This window comes from Magnolia sinica, chromosome 3, assembly GCF_029962835.1.
Source record: "Magnolia sinica isolate HGM2019 chromosome 3, MsV1, whole genome shotgun sequence".
NCBI classification, from domain to species: domain Eukaryota; kingdom Viridiplantae; phylum Streptophyta; class Magnoliopsida; order Magnoliales; family Magnoliaceae; genus Magnolia; species Magnolia sinica.
The window spans coordinates 93,655,771-93,681,973 of NC_080575.1; the positions used below are offsets into that span (position 1 = coordinate 93,655,771).

At 38.8% G+C, this 26,203-nt stretch overlaps 2 protein-coding genes and 1 long non-coding RNA gene across 3 annotated transcripts in view; all 3 read left to right on the plus strand.

Moving 5' to 3' along the window:
* The first annotated feature begins 571 nt into the window (after positions 1 to 571).
* Positions 572 to 5,545, plus strand: LOC131240264 (uncharacterized). The gene is made up of 6 exons (XM_058238388.1): positions 572 to 861; positions 1,077 to 1,249; positions 3,659 to 3,766; positions 3,892 to 3,963; positions 5,157 to 5,211; positions 5,358 to 5,545. The coding sequence occupies exons 2-6, from the start codon at positions 1,082 to 1,084 to the stop codon at positions 5,375 to 5,377; spliced, it is 423 nt and encodes a 140-aa protein (XP_058094371.1). The 5' UTR covers positions 572 to 861; positions 1,077 to 1,081; the 3' UTR covers positions 5,378 to 5,545.
* Positions 5,546 to 7,127: 1,582 nt separating this feature from the next.
* On the plus strand, positions 7,128 to 8,534 carry LOC131238631 (uncharacterized). The gene is made up of 3 exons (XR_009167992.1): positions 7,128 to 7,190; positions 7,901 to 8,005; positions 8,409 to 8,534. It is a non-coding gene; the product is annotated as an uncharacterized LOC131238631 (long non-coding RNA).
* Positions 8,535 to 12,632: 4,098 nt separating this feature from the next.
* The window catches only part of LOC131240266 (beta-hexosaminidase 3-like), a 40,457-nt gene continuing 26,886 nt past the window's right edge, over positions 12,633 to 26,203 (plus strand). Inside the window, exons 1-5 of the mRNA XM_058238389.1 lie at positions 12,633 to 12,755; positions 12,863 to 13,175; positions 18,589 to 18,663; positions 22,982 to 23,017; positions 23,161 to 23,272. Coding sequence (XP_058094372.1) covers positions 12,873 to 13,175; positions 18,589 to 18,663; positions 22,982 to 23,017; positions 23,161 to 23,272 — 526 coding nt within the window. The 5' untranslated portion in view covers positions 12,633 to 12,755; positions 12,863 to 12,872. The remainder of the gene's footprint in view (positions 12,756 to 12,862; positions 13,176 to 18,588; positions 18,664 to 22,981; positions 23,018 to 23,160; positions 23,273 to 26,203) is intronic.

Consider the following 26,203-nt stretch of genomic DNA (forward strand, 5'->3'; position numbering starts at 1 on the left):
TCTCTCCTAGCGCCCTCCGCCACCCTTCTCTCTCTCTCTCTCTCTCTCTCACTCCCAGCGCACTGTTCCCCTATTCCCATTCCCTCTCTCTCTCTCTACAACTTGGAGCAGATCTAGTTTGGATTTCCTTTTGCCTTTCCCATTTCACTAGTTTTTAGGGAGCTCTCTTCTTTTGCGATTTTCCAGTGCGTAAACGAGGATTTCAAATCCCTAATCTCTCTTCTTCTGCGATTTTTCGTGCGTAAACAGGGATTTCAAATCCCTTTTATTTATTTTTCCAAACCCTATATAGGAGTTAGACAATACCTGTTTGCGATCAAGGGCGACTGCCTTGAGCATGAACTCCTCACCATCGTCAAAGGTGATATTTCTCCAGTAGCTGGTTCGGGCTCTCATTGCCATCCACTTTTTCGCCGATTGGAACGACAGATCAGTGTCGTCATTTGGCGAAAGGGGGGGTTCTTGAAACCCTAGCATGGTAGGAAGTGTGGAAGCAGCGTATGCTCGATGGAGCAGGGGTGGAAGTCGAGACTGGGAGCAACCGTAGAAGATGGTGGCCGAAGGTCTGGATTGAGGCCAGATTTGAATAAGCCACGTCATAGGATGACGGATTTAATGGCTGCCTGAGGCGCATGGGTCGCTGATTTCTGAGGGTTGCCGAATTTAATGGAGGATCGAAGACGGAAGCCAATGAAGAAGAAGGTCCTGTGATTTTGCGATCTGCGACAGTGGTGGACTGACAATTGGAGCAGAGCTCTGCTCTTTGTTATTGTAGGTGTGGGTGAAGGCCCTGTTCTTGCACCAACTCAGGAAGACTTGTTGAGTTGACTCGATGCGGTCCATTTGCTAGCTGTGACAACAGTAAGTCTTTTGATTGTGAAGCTTGCCTTTCCTATTATCTAAACATGCTTGTTCTGTTTATCTCGTTGCTGAAAATAAAACAATTCCTCCATTTGCACTGATCCATTCTTATGTGTGGGGAGGGTCTGCTGTCGGATTTTACTCTATTCAGTTAGATGTTTCATTTCATTTATCAATGGTTTTACTAAGTTTATATGGAAATATCTGATGAGCAGCATAAATGAAGTCCCATAAAGAATGGAGATATGTAATTCTCAAAATTCTTGTTACTGATGGATGCAAAGCTGAATATGTACTGCAACAGTGCCATTGGCACTCTCCTGAACTGAATATGTACGGCAACAGTGCCACTGGCACTCTCCTCAGAGGACACCATCAATGGGAAGAGGTATGGTGCTACCTATCTCTAGAAGGAAATAGATAATATCTTCATTTCTGGATGTCCTGATTTCGTAGCATAGTTAGGACTTATTTTTGTGTCTTGGGTGAAAAACTGCCAACATTGAGGTCTCTCGCAAGGTTATTATTGAAGGCCATTTAAGAACAGTATGGCTTCAGTGAATTATAGCTGTGGGTATGTAACACATGCGTACAATGAGTTTTGGAGTATTGCCTCTAGGCTAAACTTTTTTTTTTTTTGCCCATGTTGGATGAGAAACAAATGTTATTACCATGGTATGTATGGCTGTGGGCATAGCTGAGCTCCTTCTTTTGGGAAATTATTCCCTTTTATCTATATCTGTTGACTGTTGTGTTTGACACCTTAACAGACAAGCAAGTGGAGGCCTTTGGCTCTGTCCGGAAATGGATCGCAAACCTCCCAGAAATTCCTTTTGCCTGCAGGAAAAAGGAAACCAAAACTATCGAGAAGAGGAATTGTACAATACTCTGACAGATTCAACATCCACACATCCACAGTGCTGAGCAGGGCATAATTGCAGTTTGGGGGCTACTTCCTCATACAAATACAAATGGAGGTTGTTGCAATTTGATTACCTCACTATTGAAATCCAATTTAGTTGTGTGTGCAACCACATCTTAGGTTCTTGAATGTTCTTTCATTAAATAGTTATTATTTGAAGATGTTGGTTGGCTTCTCCTTCTATTTACACTTGTTTTTATGATAAATAGATGGCATGAATTTCAACTTTGACATACAATGTTCATCTACTACAGAAGCTCAACCTGGTGAACAGTGTGCTATTTACTGGTAGATGGGCTAAAACTGGTTTATACTATGAGACTTTGCAGGAGATTTTCAAGGTGTTTAACTGTTTTGGTGATTTATGCTATTTTTATTTTTTGACCTGATATCCACATTAGTTTTTTTTTTTTTAAAGAAAGAAAGAAAGAAAGAAAGTGCCTTTTGTGAATTATGATTATTAGGAGCTACACATGACACACATGGACTATGGAAATCAATCCAGATTGTCCCAGTCATGGGCCCTTTTAAGATGGAGCATAGCAAAAGAAACCACACTAATTGGATTACTAGACCATTTGTTTTTCTTTTTCTCCATGAATTTCAGTTCCTCCTAAATCTAGGGTCCTAGACTAATGTCCCAAGGAATTCTTGAAAAAGATCAGCAGGTACACCTAAAGTTTTCATTAATTTAATGTGTGATTACTCATTATATCTGTCAAATCGAGGTTTTGTCAGGTCGACTTCGCTGTCAAATCAAGGTTTTCATTAGTTTAATGTGCGATTACTCATTATATCCTACAACTTTGCATGTCTTACATCTGTGTATGTTTATTCCTTCTCTTTCACCTCTGTACATTGCTTGTTCTTTCTTTCCTATTCTGGATCATTGCTGAAAAATGACTTATGGTTATCATACACATTTAGCAGTTACTTCCTCTCACTCAGTTTATCATACTCAGTTAAATGGAGTACTATTTCGTTTATAAATTATATATGAATTGTCTTGTAGGTAAATTATACATGGAAATAATTTTATATACAGAGGTAATTATTTTAAAGAGACAATCCATTGTTCATGTATCACTATAAGATAAGGCAACTCCTAGTTGAATGAAGAGACATGGATTATCCAATCAATAGATCTGGATTGTCCATTAGGTTCAGCCACACTTCATGGGCCACCATGCAAAATACACTGATTGGATTATTGTAACTGTCCAAAAGTTGAACTTTCATTTGCTGACATTCTGTTTTCCAAAACATGGATGTGTTGGTTAGAGTCATCTGGGCAAGGTGGTTGTTTGGAATCATTAACAAATGTGCCCCACCAAATGGGTGGTTAATATGTTAATTGGACCTTTTTCGTAGCAATCTCGACTCTCCATTTTATGGTTCTATTAATTGGATGGCTTGATTCGTGTCCCAATGAAGGGTGGGTTGGGTCAAAGGGACTGTCAAAATCGTTTGATTGGTCTGTCTAGGTAGCCCTATGCAATTGGGAGCACATAATTTGTAGAGCTACGGGAGCACTGGATCATTTCTCTAATTAAATTTCAGTTTACTTAGTTCATAATTTCTGTGGCCAGATATCCCAAATACCAAAAGCATTAGTTGATGCATACAAGTAAGTAACAAGAACGTAGGAGGTAAAAGTGCACAAAAGATGTTCCAATGTCGCACAAGAAAAAAAATTGCAAGTTATTCTTACCATGCCTCAAGAACATTCCAAAAGTATGCAAAGCAAGCACATGAAATTCCTGGAAACTATTCTTTAGTGCATCAACATGGTGATTGGCACTGGCCTTATAGTTTGACTTTGTTAATGCTTATGTTGGAATGAAGTACCCTGAAATTTCATTTTTCTTTGGTTAGACGGTTCACCACAATGCTTACCACGAAGATCCTTATGCAAAGGAGTTTGGCATCAAAATCAGTGAGAAACTTGCTTCGGTTGAAGCACGCATTTTACCTGCACCTTGGGTAAGTAAATTGGTATTTTTTAACAAATGTGGGATTTGGTTCATTGACTAGCTAATTTAACCACAGGAATTCCCTCCTGTGAGTGCTTTATAATTTTTCATCATTGCTTCTGGTTGGTTTTGCAGCTTAAATACCATGACACTGGTAGAGAAAAGGATTGCTTGCCCCAAGTTGGTCAATGGAATATGATGAACAAGGTATACTCCCTCAGAAGTTGAAACTCTCATTTTAACTGTGAATTAAATATGCATGTTGGTTCTAATCGATGGCTCCAAATTCTTAGGCTCCCTAATCTTGTTGCTGCGATTAGAAAAAAAAAAAAAAACTATAGCCCTGTCCTAGTTTCTGTTCATGTCTGAAATCGATAGAATAAAATCAAATGATAAAAGAAAGATGTTATTCCTATAGATAAAAAAGAGAAACTATTATGAGGGAAAGGAAATTAAAGGATTCAGTGTTTGACCTACTATTATGTTTAATTTTTTTTTTTTTTTAAAGCAAATCTGTTCATGGCTTTTAGTAAGGATGGGTTTTTCATTCCTGATATTGAAATATGTTTTTCTATGGCATATTGGGACATGGTTATTGTATTGCTTCTACAATTTCGATCCTCACATGAATTCTCTCTCGATTATTTCGTTTCAGCCTGTGCAGATCTAGATTAGACTTCTTGAGGTTAAATTTCTTATTAGTAATTGGTTTTCATGTTACGTAGGATGCCTTGAAATGTTGTTACTGGAGCTTGATACTGATAGCATCTGCGACAGATAATTTGTCAAGGCAATTTAGGGAACTGTTTACCGCATTTACATTTTCTATTCCATGATAAATCTGCATGTAACTTGTTGCAAATTACCTTGTTGTTTTTCTTCTTCTTCTTTTTCTTAGGTCTGGTGTTACTGGGATTATTTATTTCAAGTTTTGTGGAACTAATCATTATTGTTTAAAGTCAATGCATAAAATCGTGGTTGGTACAGCATATAAATCTGCATATAACTTGCTGCAAATTGCCTTGTTTATTTGTTTTCTTCTTTATTTCTTTTGTCTGGTGTTACTGGGATTTATTTATTTCAAGTTTTGCGGAACTAATCATTCTTGTTTATGAAATCAAGGTTAGGTGGTTACTAACTTCGTTGTCAAATCGAGGTTAGGAATTTCAACTGTCTGTAACTCAGCGACACTGCCATTTCCTATTTTTCTTAGAAAGCGTTGACCTTTTACATGGCATATGAACCTGAGGAAACCTTGGGATCGTGTCTTGTGCCCTTTCTTCCAGCCACGCAATTATTTATTTTATTTTAATTTTCCCTTTGTATTTACAGATTTCCCAACTGAAGTTCGGAAGTAGTGAAACTTTTTTCTGAAAACAATTTCCCGACAACATTTGCAGGTTTGTTTTCCGGGCCAATTGCAACTATTCAAGTTCCAACTATCAACATTTGCAAGTTTGTTTTTTGGGTCAAGAACATTGCTCCAGGATGCTTCTACAAAATTTTTAAATCCAGTACACTTCTTTTTTCTTTTATTTTTTTTCTTTATTTTAGAAGGATCTTCTAGACATTGGTTAAATCCAATACACGGATTGTTACAGGTAACAAGCCATATATGTGAACATGGCACACGTACAAGATCCAAGCTGATCATCAGATGAGACCCACGATCTTGTTAATATGAAAATGGGGAGAGGGATAACCTCTCCAACCAGCAAAGAGACAAAACCCTGCTCCAAGACTGAAGGAAAGCACACAATCCCATAGCTAGAGTTTTCTTAATATTTCTGACATGGGTTTCTCTTATCTTCTGATTTTTCTACAGTTGATTCAGAATTTCTTTCATTGCACGGATTCCCCAAGGAGCGGCATATTGGCCATAATTAGGGAGATTTTCAATGAACTGAGATTTTCAATTATGGTTCCATTTCATTGTCTTGCGATTGGATTGTGTACGAGCGGGCTGATATTTGGTTTGATGATCCAGACCTTTGATCTGAAGTGAAGTGAACCACTTCAATCCCAATGTTGGGACAATCCTAACCCTTGAAATTAGGGTCCTGTAAATTGATGGTATGAGGGAAATAGGCCAAAGTTTTGAGTAATAGTCTCCTTTATTTGGAAGACAATTGGAGCATGGTCCATCCATTGGGATGATCTCAGCGTTTAGATTCGTTAGCCCAAAAAATCAGGCCTGTCTCGTAGTCAGATGGGCCATTGGACAGAGCATTTCCATATATACATTATATAATTTGGCATATCTATGCATCAATCTCTCTTTCATAACAATGTTCACTGACATGTGCTGCAGAAGATGTTCTCACGTTATGGGACCTAGACACAAATGTTCTTGTAGCTGTAATTGGAGATACTCTTACAGTGATTGTCTGAATATCATTATCTAATTGTGTTGTGTGTGTAAAGTAGACATTTGACGTGGATCATTGCTGAAACATGATTGATGGTTATCATACACATTAATTTGACATGGAAGCTTACCGAAAGAGATTCAATAGCATTCTTGAGTTATTTATTATCACCATTATGTTAGCTCAACTTGCTTGCTTTTCTACCTCAACGATCACTACGGCCATCACAATTGCAGAGATTCTGAAGAAAGAGGGCTGGCTATTAGAAGAGTAAGTACAACTTGGGTTGTTGCCTATCATGCTCCCTAGTCGACGCTTGTGAATTAATAATAATAATCTATTTTTCCATCATGAGCAGGGATTTTGATGTCTACAATTGACATGAAGGATGAATCCAAGGGCTCTCTCATTCCAAAAGCTAAGGTGGGAACTGTTAATGCTAGTTTTTAATATTTGTCATGTCAGATTAATCATCCTTCCAACCTTCTTTTTTTTCTTTTCTTTCTTTTTTCTCATTGAAAGTGATCAATTTTCTTTATTCTCTTATTTGAAGTGATCAAAATCAAATTCCCATGCTTTTTTAACCAGCATGGTTGATTATTTCTGCGATTTTATCAAACTGCCTCTGTTTATTTCAGAAAGACACAAGCATATGCAATTCTTTTTTTTTTTTTTGGCTACACTAGTTACATGATCTTTGAATCCAGACTCCCATTTACCTGTTATTTTTGGGAGGTATACATATGCTTTTTTACTGTTTGTGTAGTACGTGGAAATCTCATTTTCTTCTTACAATACTCACCTTGTTTCTAGCGTCAAGAATCTAAGTTATGGAAAAGCAGAGTCCAATCCATCCTGTTTTGTGCTATCCAAACAACAAAAATCATCACATCAAAGGAAAACCCTCCAATCCATCTTGTTTTGTGCAGCTTAGGAATTGTGAGATTGGCCAAGATGATGCTATCAATGCCATCTCTCCCGCATTGGGCTGAAGGACCGTGATAGACCCATTGCAGCAATGCTATTCTGTGGCCCAACTGGAGTTTGGAAGACTGAAGGACCCAGGTTGTTTTTAATACAATATATGCTTGTAGGATTACCTTGATGCTGAAGATTTTCACTTCCTGTTTCCATTTCAACCAAACCTCACTAACCAAACTTGGGTTTCCAATTTCCAAGCATGCCATGAGAACTTGTGTACTCCCAATGCATTAGAATTTAAAATGGTACTTGGCATCCTGATGTACCCATTTCATACACGGGGGGCTCATTATCGTTGATCCACAATATTGATCATGTGGGATCCATTGCAGATTGAGGATGAGGCAGGCTCTTCCAGATTGAGAGACTGTAACCATTTTTGGGCATGTTCCATGGACAGTGAGTAAAATTGTCTTGTGATCTTCATTTTGTGGCCTATGAAATATATGCTGAACCTAGTAGATCTTTAACAACATAGGGAAGACAAAAACCTTTAAACTAATGGAGTTTCAGTGGTCCCATAGTCTCTCTAAATCAACAGTCTTATATGTAGAGATAAAGCCAGGCTTTTAGTTTGAAACCAAACACCCCATGTCACAACAGAACCAAACACCACTTCATTGAGAACATCAACAATATGCAGAAATCTTCTCAAATGACAGAGACTTGCTAATTAGATTAACCCTCAATGTTGGCTTTCCATTAAACCATCATCAAGATTCAGGCACCATTCTCAAAAGTTCTACTTTGATATCATTCTCATTGCCTTCATTATCTTGATTGTTGATTGCCAGATTGAGCTTGCAAAAATGTTGTTGGCGGAGGGACAAAGTCATCTTTTGGTACATTGGCCTGAACAAGGTGTTGATGATGAAGAAAAGAAAAGTTTCTTTGATCAGGTTCATTTTTCATGGCACTTTTTTTTTGTTGTTATTATTATTTTGGTTCTTACGAGTACAAGAACCTTGTATTCCATGCATTCTCAGTATATTTTTACAACTCAGCTGCTGTATCCTGGAAATATTAAATGGTCTCTGTTGATTTCCAAGTCCAAGCAGCAAAAGTTTAACATCGGTTTCAACTTTTAACCTTCCATTTTCCTCACTCAAACATTTATTTTTCTTATTATTATGATTATTTTGAAATTTATCTTTGGAAGCCTTGCTGACCACAAATTTCTGGTAGAAGACCAAACTGATTTTGATGGGTTTCTGGAAACCTACGTTGCTTTGTACCTGTCAGCAAGATTGTTAATACTCTTCAAATATCTGCTTATTGATGTCAAGTAGCTCTTTTCTATAGGTAACTCGGCTTAATTCAAGCTATCTAGGTGGTTTGGCATCATATATTCGAAATGCTAGGAATCTATTAGCAAATTCAAAAGCAGGGAAAAATCCATTTAATGGCTTTACTCCTTCGGTAAGTGAATCCATTAAATTTGTTTTGCAATATGTTTTTCTTGTACATTTCTGCCAGAAATTTGTCTTCAATTTCATTTCTTTTTTTTTAATGAGAAAGATCTCTCGGGCTACGGTCGCACTGTGGGTACTCATCTTCAGCTACGGATTTTATCCGTAGCTTTTGTCCACTTTTATGGTCGTGTAGCAAAAGCTTACGATTTAGCGGCGTCCAGCACAACTGTCAGTAAAGGTCCTGGCCGTCGGTAAAGCCTTTACCGACTGAGGCATTACCGGCTGTTAACTAACCGCAGGCAAAGGATTCTCCGGCGGTTTTCTTTGTCTTTGCCGGCGGTTTTGACCGCCGGTAAAGGATAGTTTTCTTGCAGTGAAAGAAGCGTAAAAGAAGGTGCGGATTGAGTATTACCTCATCGGACTTATCCAAGTCGAGTGGTCATGTCAGAGGCTCTCCGGCCCTACGTGTTCTATATTTTATCAACAACTTTTATCTATTTTCACGTATCTTTATATCACGTGAACCAGAAGAAGTAGAAGAAAAAACAAAAAAGTAAATTGGATGCTCAATTGGACCACGTCACATGAAGTAGTGGGGATTGATCTCTAACCGTTGAAAACTTCCTAAGACCCACCACCATGTTTATTTGCCGTCCAACTAGTTCTTAAGGTCACATAGACTTGTAAGAAGGGAAAACATAAATATCAGCTTGATCTAAAATTTTTGTGGCCCCCAACAGGTTCTCAATGGTAGGCTATAAATCTCTACTACTCATGTGGTGTGGTCCACTATATCCTTTGATGTCCTTATTTTCAAGCCCATGTCCTAACATAATCTAGAAAAACTGATGGATGGCACAGATTTATCACAAAAGTCATAGTGGGCTCCACCTAGCTACCTATAGTATAGGGGTAGAGATGGCATTAACGGAGGAGATAACATTAAATGAAGATAGATGGAGAGGAGGAAGAGTCTTTTTCCGGTAGAAAGTAGGATGAGAAGACAAGCATTACATGTGTGATGTATTTGATTAATGCGCCACGTGTGTAAAACATTAGTCCGTTAATTAGGTAAGGTTCTTTGTAAGCATGTAAATGATATAAAATATTATTTCTGTAATCAATAGTATGATATATTTATACTAGAAAAATAAGTTGCTAAAAATCCATTCTAACAATTCAAATTTAATTTTCATATATGTATTCAATGATGAGGTTTAGTTACTAATTTTTTGTAAATAAAATTTAATTAGTATATCATATTTGATGAACGGTGTTGATCTTCATCACATATTTTTGTTGTACTTATATGAGACTTGATGTTACATACTCTATCATGAGTGGACATTATATGTAAATAAAGAACAATATTTATGCAATTTAAAGTCAAGCTAGTTACCAATTTGGCTAGTTGTGTGGGAGCATCTCTCTCTGTATATAAAAGGGAAGTGGATTGTGTAATGAGTAACTCAAAACCCTTAGCGTACTTAGTAAACTGTGTGGGGTCCACTGTTATTTATTTATTTTATCCACTTTGTTAATCCATGTTAAAAGATAATTTTAGTACTATATCCCAAAAATGAAGCAAATTAAAATCTCAAGTGGACCACACTACAGGAAACAGTTTGATTGAACCTCTGCCATTGAAAATTTTTTGGAGGCCAAAGAAGTTTTGGATCAAGCTGATGTTTGTGGTTTCTCTTCATATATGTCTTTGTGATCTTATGAACAGGTTGGATGACAAATAAAAATTAATTTGGACCCTAGGAAGGTTTCAGCGGTGGAAATCATTATTCCACACTGTTTCCTGTATACTGGTCCACTTGAGCTTTTGGATTCACTTCAATTTTGATATCAACCCCTAAATTTATCAGTAAAAATGGATAGACAGCGTGGATAAACCACATACATTAACAGTGGGCCCAATTGAGTTTACTCAGTACGATAAAAGCGTACTGAGTTACACATTACGCAATTTCATGACAAAAGGAAGATAGAAAGATTAGCTTGATGTAAAACTGTTGTAGCCCACAAAAAGTTTTTAATGGTCATTCAGTACTATTTCCAATGGTGTGGTCCACCAGATATTTGAATCTACTTAAGATTTAGGATCACGTCTAGCTGAAAATGTGGACGGAAGGTGTAGTTATCCTTAGCACTTGTTTGTTAAATATGAAATCTGAAGGTGTATCTAAAATTTGAATTTAAAGATTGAGTATGAAGTCAAAAAAATTAGTAATGAATCTAGAACAATCGGTTTATTAACTATCAGTTGAATGTTGGAAACGGTTATGATTGAATCCCTACTATTAAAAGCTTTAACTGAAATGTTTTTTAGCCATCCAACCTTTTGATAAGGTCACAAATAGCTAAATGAAGATATGGCACAAACATCATCTTGATCCAAAGCTTTCATGGTTCATGAGAAATTTTAAACGGTCAATCACCACTATTTCCTATACGATGGTCAATCTAGGATATAGAGTTACTTTATTTTTTGGATCATGCCCCGAAAATGAGCTTTCAGTACAGATGGATGGTGTGGATGTAGTCATATATATCATAGTAAGCCCCACAAGCAGGGTCACACCCACCTCCGTGGATCCGGGGTCGCACCTAACATACTCCCCCCGTATCTAGCAGACGCGGATTTACCGCGGAAACCATTCCTAGGTTCCTGCGCTGGAAACTTTGGGGGGGGGGGGGGGGGGTGGTATTGTTAGAAATCCAACCTGTTCATCCGTTTTGTGATATCATTTTCGAGCATATAGTAAAAAATGAGCCATATTAAATATTCAAATGAGCTGAAAACGTGAGGATTAAATGTCCATAATTGAAATATTCATGGACCCACATAAAATTTGAATATAGCTAATAGTTGTGACTTCAGTTGGTCTCAATAGTATAAACTGTATTGATGGCATGTAAGCATCGCTGTCGACCCTAAGGGAGGTTTCAATGGTAGAAATTTCTCTACCCACTCTTTCCTTAGTGTGGCCCACTTAATCTTTGTATCCTGCTCATTTTTTGTCTAAACTCGTAAAATGAGCTCAAAACATGGATGGACAAATTAAATTTATGACAAACATAACAGTGGGCCTAACATAGGATTGGATACTATCATAACATTTTATAAATTAAGACAAAATTAAGAAAGATGTAAGGATTAAGTGGGCCACACTATGAGAAACAGTGTGAATTATGTACCTACCATTGAAAACTTCCTGGGACCATAGAAGGCTATGATCAAATTGATTTTTGTTTTTTCCCTTCTTCCATGTCCGTGTGACCTTACGAATAAGTTACATGGCAAATGAACTTAACGGTGGATCTTAGGAAGATTTTAATGATAATCATTTCTTTCTCACTAATTTCTATGGTGTGGTTGACATGAGCTTTGAATGTGCCTATTTTTTTTGAATCATACTTTAAAATGATATAAAAAATTTGATGGACGGTATTGATCGAACACATAAATTATGGTAGGTCCGAAGAAGTTCCACATATTAAAAGTTATGTATTATTTAAAGGATAAAAATTTCGTCACACACGCCGCGTTAAGTAAAAAATCAGGCCCTTAACTTTACTTAGACCCGGCTCCAGAGTGGGTCGGGTCGATTTGAACCGAAAATTGCCGGTCTCAGATTCGGATCCACGCTGACGATAGCAGATATAAGGTGGGATCACACTTTCACATGGTCTGGCGAGTCACCTACCCGTTAACTTATAGGAAATGGCGGGAATGCTGGTAAACTACCACAGCTTCTATCTCCTGCAGATAGAGACAAAAACAGAGTGTGTGGGCGCGAGAGAGGGAAATGAAAGTGGAACGGAAGCCGGCAGCAGATAATTACCAAAACTACCCCTCGCGAATCTTTCCCATATCCCCTTGCTTCCTTCCTCTTCCCATACTACATCTCACGTAAAATTACCAAAACGCCATTGCTTTGAGAGCTCCCGTGACTCTTAAAATATTACAAAAAACCCCTGCAATCTCCTTGTTTTTTATCTAAGGTTCTCGGATTCCATTCCCCCAAATTTACCAAAATGCCACTCACCTGACAATCCGAAATTGATAAGTAGCGCACGACCTTACTCCCTCTCCACAGCGTTCTGTTTTCTTATAGCTCTCCATTTCCAAGATTCCTTAAAATTACCAAAATGCCATCCTTCTTCTAAGTACCAAACTGCCACTCATTAGAGCTCCTGCAAAACCCTGCAGAAATTCTTTAATTTGGTTGTTTTTTCTGTTTCAGGAGCTTTAAATTCCCTTAAATTACCAAAATGCCATTCGTCTAACCTTTTTAAAACTCTCTCATTCTACTGTTTTTTTTTTATTCTTAGGATTTGATAGATGATGAAGATTATCAGAACCTTCTCTCTGGTGATTTTTCTAGGGTTTATTACTGTAGTGGCGGTTGATGGGATAAATCTCTGGCCGATGCCAAAGTCGGTGAGCTATGGATCGTTGTCGTTGTATCTGAGCAAGGAATTCGAGCTTCGAACTGACTATAAAGATGCTTCCGGGATATTGAAGGAAGGATTCTCGAGGTTTCTTGATGTTATCGAATCTGCGCATGTTGTTGATGGGACAGTGACTGGTCAGGCAGCTGCTCTTGAAGGATTGCATGTGGTCGTTTCATCGTCAGATGATGGGGTATATAGGAAACTGAATTCTCTCTCTGGATTACCTGTTTTTGTTCTTGTGAAATTGTTAATGTTCTGGTTTTGAATTTTGGTGAAATTTTGTATGTTGTTGATAGGATTTTGAAAAGCAAAATCATTTTTAAAATTTTGGAATTTGCGGAGAACCCCGTTTTTGTGACAAAATTGAGGGTTTATGCCTGATTTTATACTGGATTGGATTTCTGGTAAGAGAACTGATCACATGCAGCCTGAAGTATGTTATCTTGTTGTGCAGTTAAATCATTCTGGTCAACATTTCACTTGTGTAGAAAATCCAAATATGTGAACGGTTGGCCCCTGCCATGAAGATTACCTAGCAGAAAAGAATCAAGCTGGTCCTCTCATCAGGAAGATCATAAAGAGATTGAGAAACGTAGATGATTGAGAAGGAAATAAAGGCCACACAATGATGGCTTTTCCATGATCAATATTTAAGGATTTCAAATATAACAGCTTGTCTAAACTAACTGCTATATTTAAGGAAACAGAAAGATCCTCCTAAATACAATGAAACAGAATTCAAATAACAAATACAAAGTCAAAAACAAAACTTATTGAAAACAATATCAGATAAGATACGATGGCTCTATTATGCCCCCTCAAGATGGAACTCGAGAAGAGAGTCCAATCTTGGTCTTGAGAGTAAGAAATTGTGTCCTAGAAAGGGGCTTTGTTAGAGCATCAGCAAGTTGGTCTTTACTGGAAACATGAGCACAAGGCGTACTGTAGTTGGCTTGACCACAAGGCTAAAAGTATCATGATAGTCAACACCAGGACGTTGATGAAACCCTTGAGCTACTAGGCGGGCCTTATACCTGTCAATGGAACCATCAGAGTGTCGTTTAATTCGAAAAATCCACTTACAACCAACTATATTGTGACTGGAAGCAGGAGGCACAAGCTCCCACGTTCCATTTCGAACAAGAGCGTCATATTCTTGAGACATGGCCCGACGCCATTTTTGATCCTTGAGGGCTTGGGTGGCAGTGGTGGGTTCTGTGTCCGGTGGTGGAAAAAGTTGAGTGGAAAGATTGAGCTTTTGAATAGGTTTGCGAATGTTATTTTTGGCTCTTGTGATCATTGTGTGGGTGGGAGTTGGTTGATGGGTAGAGGGAATGGAAGTGGTGATAGGGAGAGGAGGTGGGTCGGATGAGGATGCAATGATGGTGGAATTAGGTGGCAAAGATTGGCTGTTTGTGACTAAGGGTAAGGATCCACTAGAATGTGTTGGTCCCACACACAAGGGCTGCCTAATAGGTTGCACGGCAAATGGGGTGACATCTGATGGCGAAGTTGCTGGTGAAGAAGCAGCTGCTGGCAAGGGCACATGAAGAGGTTGAGGAATCCAGGTAGACACCAGATCTGGTTGTGTAGGAGATGAAGGAGTGGATGCTTTTGAAAATGGAAACACTGACTCAACAAACTTAACATGCCTAGAGACATATGTTCTAGAGGTGGGTGGATGGAAACAAAGATAAGCACTTTGTGTTAGAGAGTAACCTAAAAAGACACATGGTTTGGAGCGAGCATCAAGTTTGTGTGAGGAATAGGGGCGAAGCCATGGGTAGCATAAACATCCAAAAATTCGAAGTTTTGAATAGTTTGGAGAAGTGCCAAAAATTTTTGCAAAAGGAGATGAAAGATCAAGTGTTGGGGTGGGCATTCTATTAATTAAATAAGTTGCAGTAGCAAACGCTTGAGGCCAAAAGGTTAAAGGTATGGAAGCATGGGTAAGAAGAGATAAGCCTGTTTCAACAATATGCCTATGTCTTCTCTCAGAATATCCATTATGTTCAGGAGTGTGTGGTGGGGTAGTGAGATGAGAGATGCCATTGATAGCAAGAAAGTTAGCTAAAGCTAAATATTCACCACCATTGTCTGAATAAAGTGTGCAAATTTTGAGTGTGAAGTGGTTTTCCACTATAGCTTTAAATCGGATAAAAACATCTTTAACCTCAGATTTATGCGTTAGTGGATAAAACCAGATGTATTTAGTGAAGTGATCTACAAAGATGACATAATATTTAAAACCATGATCTGATAAAACAGGGGAAGTCCATACATCTGAGAAGATGATTTGAAGAGGCCGAGAAGACACAATAGAAGAATTAGAAAAAGAAAGTTTGTGACTTTTATTGCACTGACATGCGTTACATAGAAAATCAGAAGTCAATGATGTGGAGGAGTTGATTTGACAATGAGAGAGAATGTGCTTTAAAATAGGAGAGGCTGGGTGACCTAGTCTATGATGCCACTGAGAAGAGGTTGTCTTGACACTGGAAAAAGCCAACAGAGGAGAGTGAATTGGAGTAGAGGATGGCCATTCATACACCCCATCTTTCGTTTTGCCCTTCAAGAGAGTTGCCCCCGTGCGAAGTTCCTTCACAATAAAAGAAGAAGATGAGAATTCAATGGACACATTATTGGAGAGACAAAATTGTGAGATGGAGATTAAATTTTTCTTCATTGTAGGAACACAGAGAACATTGTTTAATTGAAAAGAGGTGTTGGGAGTGTGAAGAGAGATTGAACCCGTGTGAGTGATGGGGAGGCCAGTGCCATCGCCGATCATGATATCATCTGAGCCTGTGTAAGGTGCATGAAGGGAGAGATTGGACAAGTCTGCTGTGACATGATGAGAAGCACCCATGTCCAGTAACCATGTTGGATTGTTGGACGAAGTATTTGCAGCAAAATGGGCTCGAGGCTGCCATGGTGTTGGAGAATTTGTCGTTGGAGCACTTGCTATGGTGGATGGTGAATTAGGAACAAGGTGATAGGATGGGCACTTCTTGGCTGTATGTCCCTGAATTCCACAAATTTGGCAGTGACCAAGATAGGGACGAGGAGGCCGAGTGTTTCTACTGGAGTTTGGTCCATTGTTGTATGCAGGGGTGTTATTGGTGTAGTTTGGCGACGGGCGCCAGCCCGTGTTGATGTTTCTGTTGTTGGATAGGTTGGAAGGACGCCAGCCATTGTTGGATCGATGTGCAGGATTTGCCGAAGCCGGAAAGTATGCAGGTGCAGACTTGGTTCCGGGTAAAGCTGCTTCATAATTCAGAAGTTTTTCATGAAGCTCGACAAAGGTGATCGGAGTGTCTCGAGCTTGGACGGCACGAACAAGTTCTTTATACTCATCCCCAAGCCCATCTAGGATTTTCTCCATGAGATCATCTTCCTCCATTGGCGCTCCAAGAATTGCAAGCTCATCAGCACGAGCTTTCACTGTTTGCAGAAAATCTGTAACAGTTTGAGAGCCTTTGGTTAGATTTTTCAGATGAGTTTTTACCTGCTTAATGCGTCCTCGTGACGGCTTAGCATACGTGTCTGCCAAAATCGTCCAAGCTGCTTTAGATGTTTGGGCGCTAGCAATGAAAGGAATGATAGTGGGAGAAAGAGATCCAACAAGAGCATTTAGGATTAATTGATCTTGTCGAACCCATAAGATGTGAGCAGGATTTGGTGTAGTGGTGGCGTTGGACATAACAGTGGCTGCTGGACATGGTTTTGAACCATCTATGTATCCTAGGAGATCATATCCGATGAAGAGGGTTTGAAATTGAAGCTTCCAGGAAATGTAGTTGTTATTGGTGAGTTTTAGTGGGGCTTGAGCTGAGATATTGATGGTGATCAAGGTTTGATTTGGTTCGTTGGTGTTGTGAATTGGAGGTTGGGATGAATTTGTAGTCATGACGGGGGTGGCTTAGAGAGGAATAGAAAAAATAAACTGCTCTGATACCATAAAGAGATTGAGAAACGTAGATGATTGAGAAGGAAATAAAGGCCACACAATGATGGCTTTTCCATGATCAATATTTAAGGATTTCAAATATAACAGCTTGTCTAAACTAATTGCTATATTTAAGGAAACAGAAAGATCCTCCTAAATACAATGAAACAGAATTCAAATAACAAATACAAAGTCAAAAACAAAACTTATTGAAAACAATATCAGATAAGATACGATGGCTCTATTAGATCACACTGTTGAAATCAATGGACCTCCACGGTCTGCTAACATGTAAATGTGGCCCACCTGATGAGAGGAGCATCCTGATTTGTGTGCCAGGTGATCTTCATGGTTGGGCTCGCCTTTTGCATTGTGCAGGTTTCCTACACAAGTGGCATGTTGGCAGAAAGTATGTGGCCGCACAGCAAGTTAGTGCACTTCCTGTTGTATGTGATGTTATCGGTTCTCTTTTGGGATTTGTTTGATTCCATGTTGTTTGGATGCAAGGAATTGACTACTCAGCACTTATGAAAATGTTTTCAGTTGAAACCACTTCATCTTTTGTTTATGCACACTTTTGCATTCCCTGCAAAGACTAAGGGAGCACATTCGAGGGAAAATGAATCCTCCCAGTGACGGGTTTCGGGGTGCTTTTAAAATCCCTTCCAGTCCCACTTCTCTCCAATGCATACCCCTCTTTCTCCGATGGCTCTCTCCTCTGCCACTCTTTCCCAAGCGCTGCGATTCACCTCTTCAATTTTTACTTGTGTGAATGCCTATTGTTTTGGCAAGAGTCATGTAAACTTATGTTCCATGCATGAACTCATCTTTCCATGGAAAATCCAAATTTATCACTAGACACGGGGTCATTCAACTTCTGGGAATCCAGCCATTGGGAAATGGATTCCATTAGCAAGAGGCTGAATTTGTGTTTGTCTTGGGAAAAGTAGGGAAATGAATTCCATGGGAATCCAGTTCTCAGAATTTGTCCCTTTTATGATTCTCAACTTTAAGATGGCTTGTAAAAATTTGGGAAATGGATTCCCATCCAACAATCATACTCTCTCCTCTCCTAACAACTCTTTGTAAGTATCCAAATACAAAAACTGTATTCCGGCGAATGGCTTTCCCGGTACCCAATCACCATATACATGATCTCTTTCACTAGGAATCTGTTTCCTAGAAATAGAATCATGATCCCTTTTCACATTCTAGGGTCCCTGGATAATATCTTATCAGGATTTTCTTTCTAACAAAGCTTTCTTTTGAGGGAACTTTTCTAAGACATGTTTTGTTGATGCAGTGTTGTATAAGAATTTCAAAACTGAAGATACTTTTTATTGTGAAAATTGGCAAAATAACCAAAATTTTGAAATAAAAACTGAGGCTTTGTGTTTATTTTGTGCTGGATTAGTTTTCTTCTTCTTCTTTTTTGAAGTAAAAATTGAGGCTTTTTGTTCATTTTGTGTTGGATCAGTTTTCTTCTTCTTCTTTTTTGAAATAAAATCTGAGGCTTTTTGTTCATTTTGTTTTGGATTAGTTTTCTTCTTCTTGTGTGTGTGTGTATGTGTTTTTTTTTTTTTTTTTTTTGGGGGGGGGTGGGGTGCGAGATATCTAATCATATGAAAAATGATGTTTGTTTGTTGGTTTGCAGTTACAGTTTGGTATTGATGAGTCCTACAAGTTATCTATACCTGCAACCAGAAGTCCTATATATGCTCATCTTGAGGTGGGTGGGAGACAGTTTTCTGACCATTATTTTAATCTCTCTCTCTCTCTCTTTTCTTTTTTTTCCTGTACCATGGAACTCTCTGTTGAAGTACTAGTAAATTGCTATGGAGCAGTTTCATTTTTCTATTCATTGTTTTGAAGAACTATGAAGTGCTCTCATGATTAATTTGAAATTTTGAATAGCTAACTAGAAACCAGATGAATTGTTGAAATCCCTAGTTGTACCAACTGTAAGACTATATGCGGAATGAAGGATTGATCTATGCATCAATTATGGAGATCATAAAACTGAATCTGAATCTGAATTGCATACCTGATTGGAAGCCATTCCTACTTTGCATTGATAGGGATGTTTTTTGATAAACTTAGCCTTTTGCGCCTTACACCTTTCTGAAAACCCTTTTGAATAGGACTTAAGTTTTCTGTATATGTGGGTGTGGGGACCAAGACATGTATTTATAGAAGAGAGGCCTGGAGTAGTTCTTCCCATCACAATTACTCCTCCATCAAGAGTCTCCATACTAGATAAGAGTCCATGTCCAATTGAAGTACTGTGGATACATAACATCGTCCAAGTGCACCATCCCATTATGTATCTGAATCTATCACAACTGATGTGGGGTCCACCAGTATGCTCAACTAAATATCCAATGATCAAATCATCCAAATCATTGATCATGTGGGGCCCACTTAATAGAAGTCTTACATTCTCCCACTTGAGCCACACTGATCAATCAAGAAAAAAATTTAAACAGTTTACAAAACACATTAGCTTGAAACTTCTCAATGGGTACCCGCTATATTTATATAAAAAAAAAACCCTCTAACATTGGATTGCATCAACAATGCTTCTTAGATTTGGACCTTGGTCCGTCAAGACCGATGATATTGGATCATGGTACTCATCGCAACATTTAGTTAGTTCGAAGTGAGACAAATCATGATTACAAATACCAATAACCTTAATAACATAGATGGTAGACATGGAGTGTGGTATAACAAAATATATATGCTGAAGGAGAAGCAAAAAATAAATTGTCTAAGAAAATTGTTAAGATAAATGATATCTCTAAATGTTTGTACGTGAATCGGATTAAGCTAAAGCTCCCACTCGTCCAATACTTCCTTGGGGTCAACAACTTCCATAGAAGACATGACTCATAAGTAGTGTGAGAGAACGACCTTTAGGGAGTATATCCACCACATCTGTTTCGTGCTGATGAGTTTTACAGATATTTAACAATTCTGCATTGAGTAAAACTTGAAGCCATATCACCTAATGTGTGGGCTCAAGAGAAGCTATGTATTTTGCTTTCACAGTAGGTGAAGCCATACTATTTCACGCTTTTCATGATACAATTCCTTTACGAAAACGTAGCTAGAGGTGGACTTCTAATTATTAAGGCAACTAACAAGGTCTACACCTATATATCCAATCAATTCTAAGTGTTACTTGCCTTAGGACCCATTTGGATGTGCCGACTAAGACTAAAGATGCATTTCGTGGAAACACCATTTGTCTTGTATTTGCAAGGTCAGAGAAATGCCTCATTTCCTAAAAAGTGGATCCATCTTTTTTTTTTTTTTGGGAGGGGAGTTGAGTAGAGCTGGGCACGGGACGACTCAACTCATCTGACTCGTTCAGACCCGACTCGACCTGAACCGAGAGGGTGAGTCGATCTGAACCGAGTAGACTTCGTCCAATCCAAACTCAAATCGAGTTGAGTTCGAGTCACCCAGTAGCTCAACTTGACCCGAAAACCGACTCAGTACTGACTCGACTCAATTAGAAACCCGACTCAAACATAATAAAAAACCCCAGATTTGATGTTTCAGATTTGAGATGCCGTGTAGCAGATGGAGAGGCTGCAATTATGGTAGGTGCACTTAGGTTCTAAGCTGTGATTTCAGCCCATGGATACCCGCCGCACCGACCCGGCTCGATGCTGACTCGACCCGACTCGGTACCTGTGACTGGGTCAGACTCGATTCGAGTTAGTCCAGGCCCGGACTCGGATTGGGTAAGGCATACTGGACTCGGTACCGAGTCGGGTTGAGTTCGGGTCAGGTCTATTTCAAAACTAGGTCGAGTCAGGTCAACCCTAACTCGATCCGACTCAACTCAGTGCCCAACTCTAGAGCTAAGCCCATTAGAGGTTAAAATCTCCATGTGCCACCATCCTACATGTGCTACATGTGCCATGGTCCCACATGTGCCAAATATGCCACAACGCCACCATACAACTCCCAAGTGTTTCACATGTGCTTTAAGATTCCCAAATGCCTCACATGTGCCACATGTTTCACCATCCATCTTCAAGTGCCCTACATGTGGCACGTGTTAAAGTGTCATGTGTGCCACCATAACTTCGTGTCCCACATGCGCAACTGTTCAACTTCAAGTGCTCTGCAAGCCATATGTGTCACTATCCATCTTCAAGTAGGGATGCAATGGGCCAAGCGGCCCGGCACTATAGGGCTAAGGCCTAGGCCCCTCAACTTGGCCTAAGGACCAGGCTTGAGCTTGAAATCCAAGCTCGGTTCCCAGGCCAAGATGGGTCAATATGTCAATGATGAATAACCTGGCTTGGCTCATTAGCCCTAAAGCTCTTTTTTTATTACTTTTTTTTTAAAATTTTTTATTTTATTTTTTGTAAATTAGGATGGATTGTTCAATGTGACCCTTTACCCATGGGTTATTCCCAGGCAAGCCCATCGGATGGTAGCACTTAAATTGATGATTAATGATCCATCTTATTCATGCCAACATGCCACCTGTGTGGGATCAGTACCATTCAAATGGTAGGCTCCACCATGAAGATCACTGAGCACCAAAACCAGGCCGGCTTGCTTGCTAGGGCCAACCCTAACTCGGCCCTAGCCCAGCCCATTGCCACACTTATCTTCAAGCACCGAACAAGTGCTTCATAGAATTTCAAGGTTCTAACATGTGCCACCATCCATTTTCAAGCACCCCACATGTGCCAAGGTAGCACATGCGTCTAGGTGCGCATGTGCCACCATACAACTTTAAGCATCCAAGACATGCCATTCATTTACTGTGGAACTTGTGTTTCTATTTCTTTGAAATCTTTCTAATGTCAAAATGAAAATGACGTGCTACATCATGGATGCCTAGTTTTTCAAAGGGAAATGGAAATGCCCCTAAACTTATTTTTTCCATTTCCATCTCAATGTATTTCGTTTCAATCGTATTTTCAGAAAGCCAAACCATTCCATGAAAACTTTTCAAAGTATCCAAACGGGCTCTTTGGTACAAATGTATGTTTAAAACTTGAAATCCACTAGGAAATCCGTCAGCTGATTTATGAGAACGGCTGTGTGTCTTTGTGTGCACTTGTGAGTGTGCATATCCCAATTGGGCCCTTTGGCACAAATGGATGTTTAAAACTTGAAATCCATTAGGAAATGTGTTTGCTATATTTATGAGTTCTTCTCTGCATGTGTGCGTGCATGCCTGTGCGTGTCTAGCTTGGTGAGTTGAAAAGCAAAAGTAGGTAAAGAAAAGATGAAAATGAAGAATATGTCAAAACTACTTCAATGGCATAAAAGAACAATGAAGAATAGAAGAAATATAAACAAAATTTCTGAAAACCTGCGTTTGGTTACTTTCGTGTTTAGATGTGGGGGGTTGATGATGAAGAAACTGTGACAACAACTGGCAAAAAAGAACTATGAAGAATAGGACAAATAAACGAAAATTTCTGAGGACCTGCGTGGGGTTACTAAAACGTTTAAGTAGGTGAATTAGTTTAATTTTTGCAAGGGAGCTAAGAGCGATGAACTGAGAAGGTGAAAGAAAAGAGTAAAGTTTGTCTTTTGGTATTTTGGGTAGGCAAAGCTGGTTTGAGTGGATGGTGGTAAGGGGTTTCAAAAAAAGCTTCTAAAATTACTAGAAAAGCCCATCAAAACATTAGTAAGACGGTGATCACCAACATGGCTGATTCTTGAATATTTAACGTTGATTAGCTCAGCTGACATTTCTTTTCGTTTTCTCAAAACATGTAAATTATCAGTGAATTTCTTTGACTTTGCACATCGCCCAAGCCAAACCAGTTAACTTGAGTACCAGCATATGAATGGACATCCATATAAACTAAAATGGTGTTAACTATGAGCAAAATAGTTCAATTGAGCTTGGGATGATGAGACTGAATCCATTCTCACTTTCAATTTTGTGACTGCTATGGTTATGGTCACTGTCCCAGTAACCAGTGTCAGCAGTGAATTAGTTTTTCCAGCTTCTTACAATTTTATACTCTCTAATTAACTTGATTGATTGGGAGCTGATGCAGGCACAGACAGTATACGGGGCTCTTCATGGATTGCAGGTAACTCAAATCCACATGGTTACTGAATTTTGTCACACCTATAATCATTGAAAATGGAAGATATACGATACAAGTTTTCTGGAAATGGGTTTTATGAATAGTGTTCCAATTCTCACCATGATTGTATGGCATGAATTTTGCAGACTTTTAGCCAATTGTGCCATTTCAACTTCACAACCAGGATAATAGAAGTTCACCGGGCACCATGGGTCATCATAGATCAGCCAAGGTTCTCTTATCGTGGGCTTTTAATTGGTGAGAAGCCCTTTAGCTGGAAGTTATGCCTGCTCTTCATGTCCATTGATATGTTAATTGACTGCTTAGGTAGCCTCTTCTGCATGTGGCACCAGATGTCTTATTATTGAGGTGTAGATTGGATTTGGCAATAACCCCTCTCATAGACCAGGACCACACAAGGGTCTACATGACTGCTCTTGTTTGTAGAAACCTTGTCGAAGATATGCCACTTGATTTGGCATCCTGCTTGCAAAGAAATTGCAAAACCATGGTTTGTTTTAAGGTTCAAGAGAAAACCCCCAAATGACCAATGGAGAATAAGATAAGAGCAAAATCCCTATTTTAAAGGCATTAATAGACACTGCTACCTTCAAAACATAAAACAAAATCAAATAAGAAAGAAAGAAAATAACTGAACTGCAGCCCTCTGTTTTCACTACAACTGAACTACAATCCTACCACTCGGTCATACAGTTCACTACTTCAATCATGCAATTCAGCTGTGAATTGTACGCTTTGATGATAAACATTCTGAATGGTTGATGGAAAATCGTTTTTATCCACCAGTGGATTCAAATCGTATATGGAATTGTAAATTGTCAGATTTTGACAACAGCAGATCTGGTTATCATAGAATAGAGTAACATCCACATTAGAGCATTCCACCACAACAGACAGGTGAGGAGTGGGTGCTTCCTGCTAGTTTTTTTATATTCTCATATTTATGTTGGGGCCAGATTATTTTGGCTGTCTTCTCACTTGTAGAAGTTTGGATTGCGAATCCATATTGCTTATCGGAAGAGGATTTTGGATTCTGAATCCATATTGCTTGTCAGAAAATCATCTTGAAGTCGTATCATTTCTTTATTTTCTTGAAATATTATACATTCCACTTGCTATATTTTGTAATACTATCATACCTGTGTCTTGAGGTTTCTGCCTACGCAACCTAGACCTAGATGACCACCTATTGTCAAGAGAAATAACTACTTCAAAAGAAATAAAAATGATTCTATTGTAGATAGGAGGAGAACTTGATGTCAGGTAGGCAGCTGTTTTGGGATTTTCGAAACGCAATGGAAAATAAAAGTTTCGAAAAATATAGATTTTAATTTATAGCCCCATGGATACTTGTTCAGACATTCTTATGGCTATGATTTACCTAAATGGTGTCGCCGATGAACCGTCGATTTTGTTGGTGTTAAGCCTTCAACTAGAAGATCTCTCGCCAATCTATCCCAGATGAAAGAGAGGATGAGAGTCACGCGCCAGCCCTTGGAGTAGGGCCAAGGGAAACGCAAGAGCCATCGACACAGTGGACCCTACATGTGGAACATGTGATGTATGGAGGAAGGTGAGATGAGAAATATCCTCTCTCTCTCTCTCTCTCTCTATATATATATATATATATATATATTTGCACTCTCTACAAGTGACGCCCAAGGGGGAGATGTCTAAAGCTCTCTTTCTCTAGGGAATATGACGCAGGACGTGAATTTAAATATGATATGCAAGATTTCAGGCTTAGACACTACCACCCTATAGTCTTCTATATGCCCCACTACATTGGAAGTTTGTGATCCTGCCTTATCCCATATGCCAAATTGATCCAACCCTTCCACTGTCATGGCCATCCACCATTGACTTAATACTTATGCAGATCAAGTGGTGGGCCAGACCAAATCTAAACCATCATATCATAATCATCAAATGGGATCAAAACCATTTTAAGGGGTCGTTTGGTTGATTGTAAACAGTGGTGATCGGCAGTAAATGGATGCACATGGACACAAAGGGTTGTTTGGTTGATGGTAAAAATGGTAATTGTAATCAATGTTTTAAATATCAACGATATCGGCCGATATATCCCACGATATATCTTGTATCCCACCTTTCCGATATGAAACGCACAAGTAGTGCGATATATCCCACATGTTCGATCTGGTGAGCATTTTCGTATTTCAATCATTTTATTTTCTATGTTAAATTAGTGTCAAATTGTTACAAATCCATGATTTTTCATGTTTTGCATGAAAAATCATGGATTGAGAGCTTCAATTTCGAGATTTGGAGGGAATTTTTCTCAAATCATTTGCAATCTTTGTGTCCAAACATCAAATCAAACATGAAACCTAATCTAGTGATTCTTCTTTTGCTTTTGAATGTATCACTTGTGTTTCCACGCGTCTTCTTACATTGATAAATTAGATGAATAGACATTGAATATACTTGCATCAATTCAGTTAGACAACGCATGGATTAGCACCCCACATAAAGAAAACCTATTATGTGTACTTGTTTTTTGTAATGTTTTGATTTATAAGTGTGTATTGATGTCTTATTTAACAATCATTGAAGTTTCATTGAAAAATTTAACCAATTTCCCAATGTTTCCCCATGTTTCCAACAACAGTGATACATTACACGATACAACCGATATATCCCATGCAATAATCGATATGTATCCGTATCCCAAGAATGCGATACGTAATGCGATACCGATATTTCGAACACTGATTGTAATAAATATGAAATGAAATGCAACAAAATCATGTGAATTGGATTACTCTCAAAAAGCTGAGAATCAGATGTAAATGCCCAAAATGATTGGATTTTCGAAATTGGGCCCACTTTTATGGCCCATTCGAAGCTTTGAATTTCCTTATTTTTGGCCGAAGTATATATTACGTTGGGCTTATTATAATTATTATGTCAAATGTCTTTAGGAGGAAGAGATTAAGTGGCGTCAAAGATCGAGGGCTTTGTGGCTTAAAGAATGTGATAAGAATACAAACTTCTTTCATGCGATTGCTAGTGCTAGAGCCCGCATGAATAAGATCAAAGTTCTTCACAAGGATGGTGTGAAGTTAGAGGGGAAAGAAAAAATTTGTGGTGCCATAGAGGAGTTCTATAAGGATCTATTGTCTAAAGACACTTTGCGTCGACCCC

What these genes read in the sequence shown, in the direction of transcription:
- LOC131240264 (XM_058238388.1), top strand. Translation starts at nt 1,082, where the DNA reads ATGAAGTCCCATAAAGAATGGAGATATGTAATTCTCAAAATTCTTGTT. An exon ending in GCATTTTACCTGCACCTTGG is followed by an intron (nt 3,767 to 3,891) that starts GTAAGTAAATTG and finishes TTGGTTTTGCAG; the next exon opens with CTTAAATACCATGACACTGG. An exon ending in CCAACTATCAACATTTGCAA is followed by an intron (nt 5,212 to 5,357) that starts GTTTGTTTTTTG and finishes GGATTGTTACAG; the next exon opens with GTAACAAGCCATATATGTGA.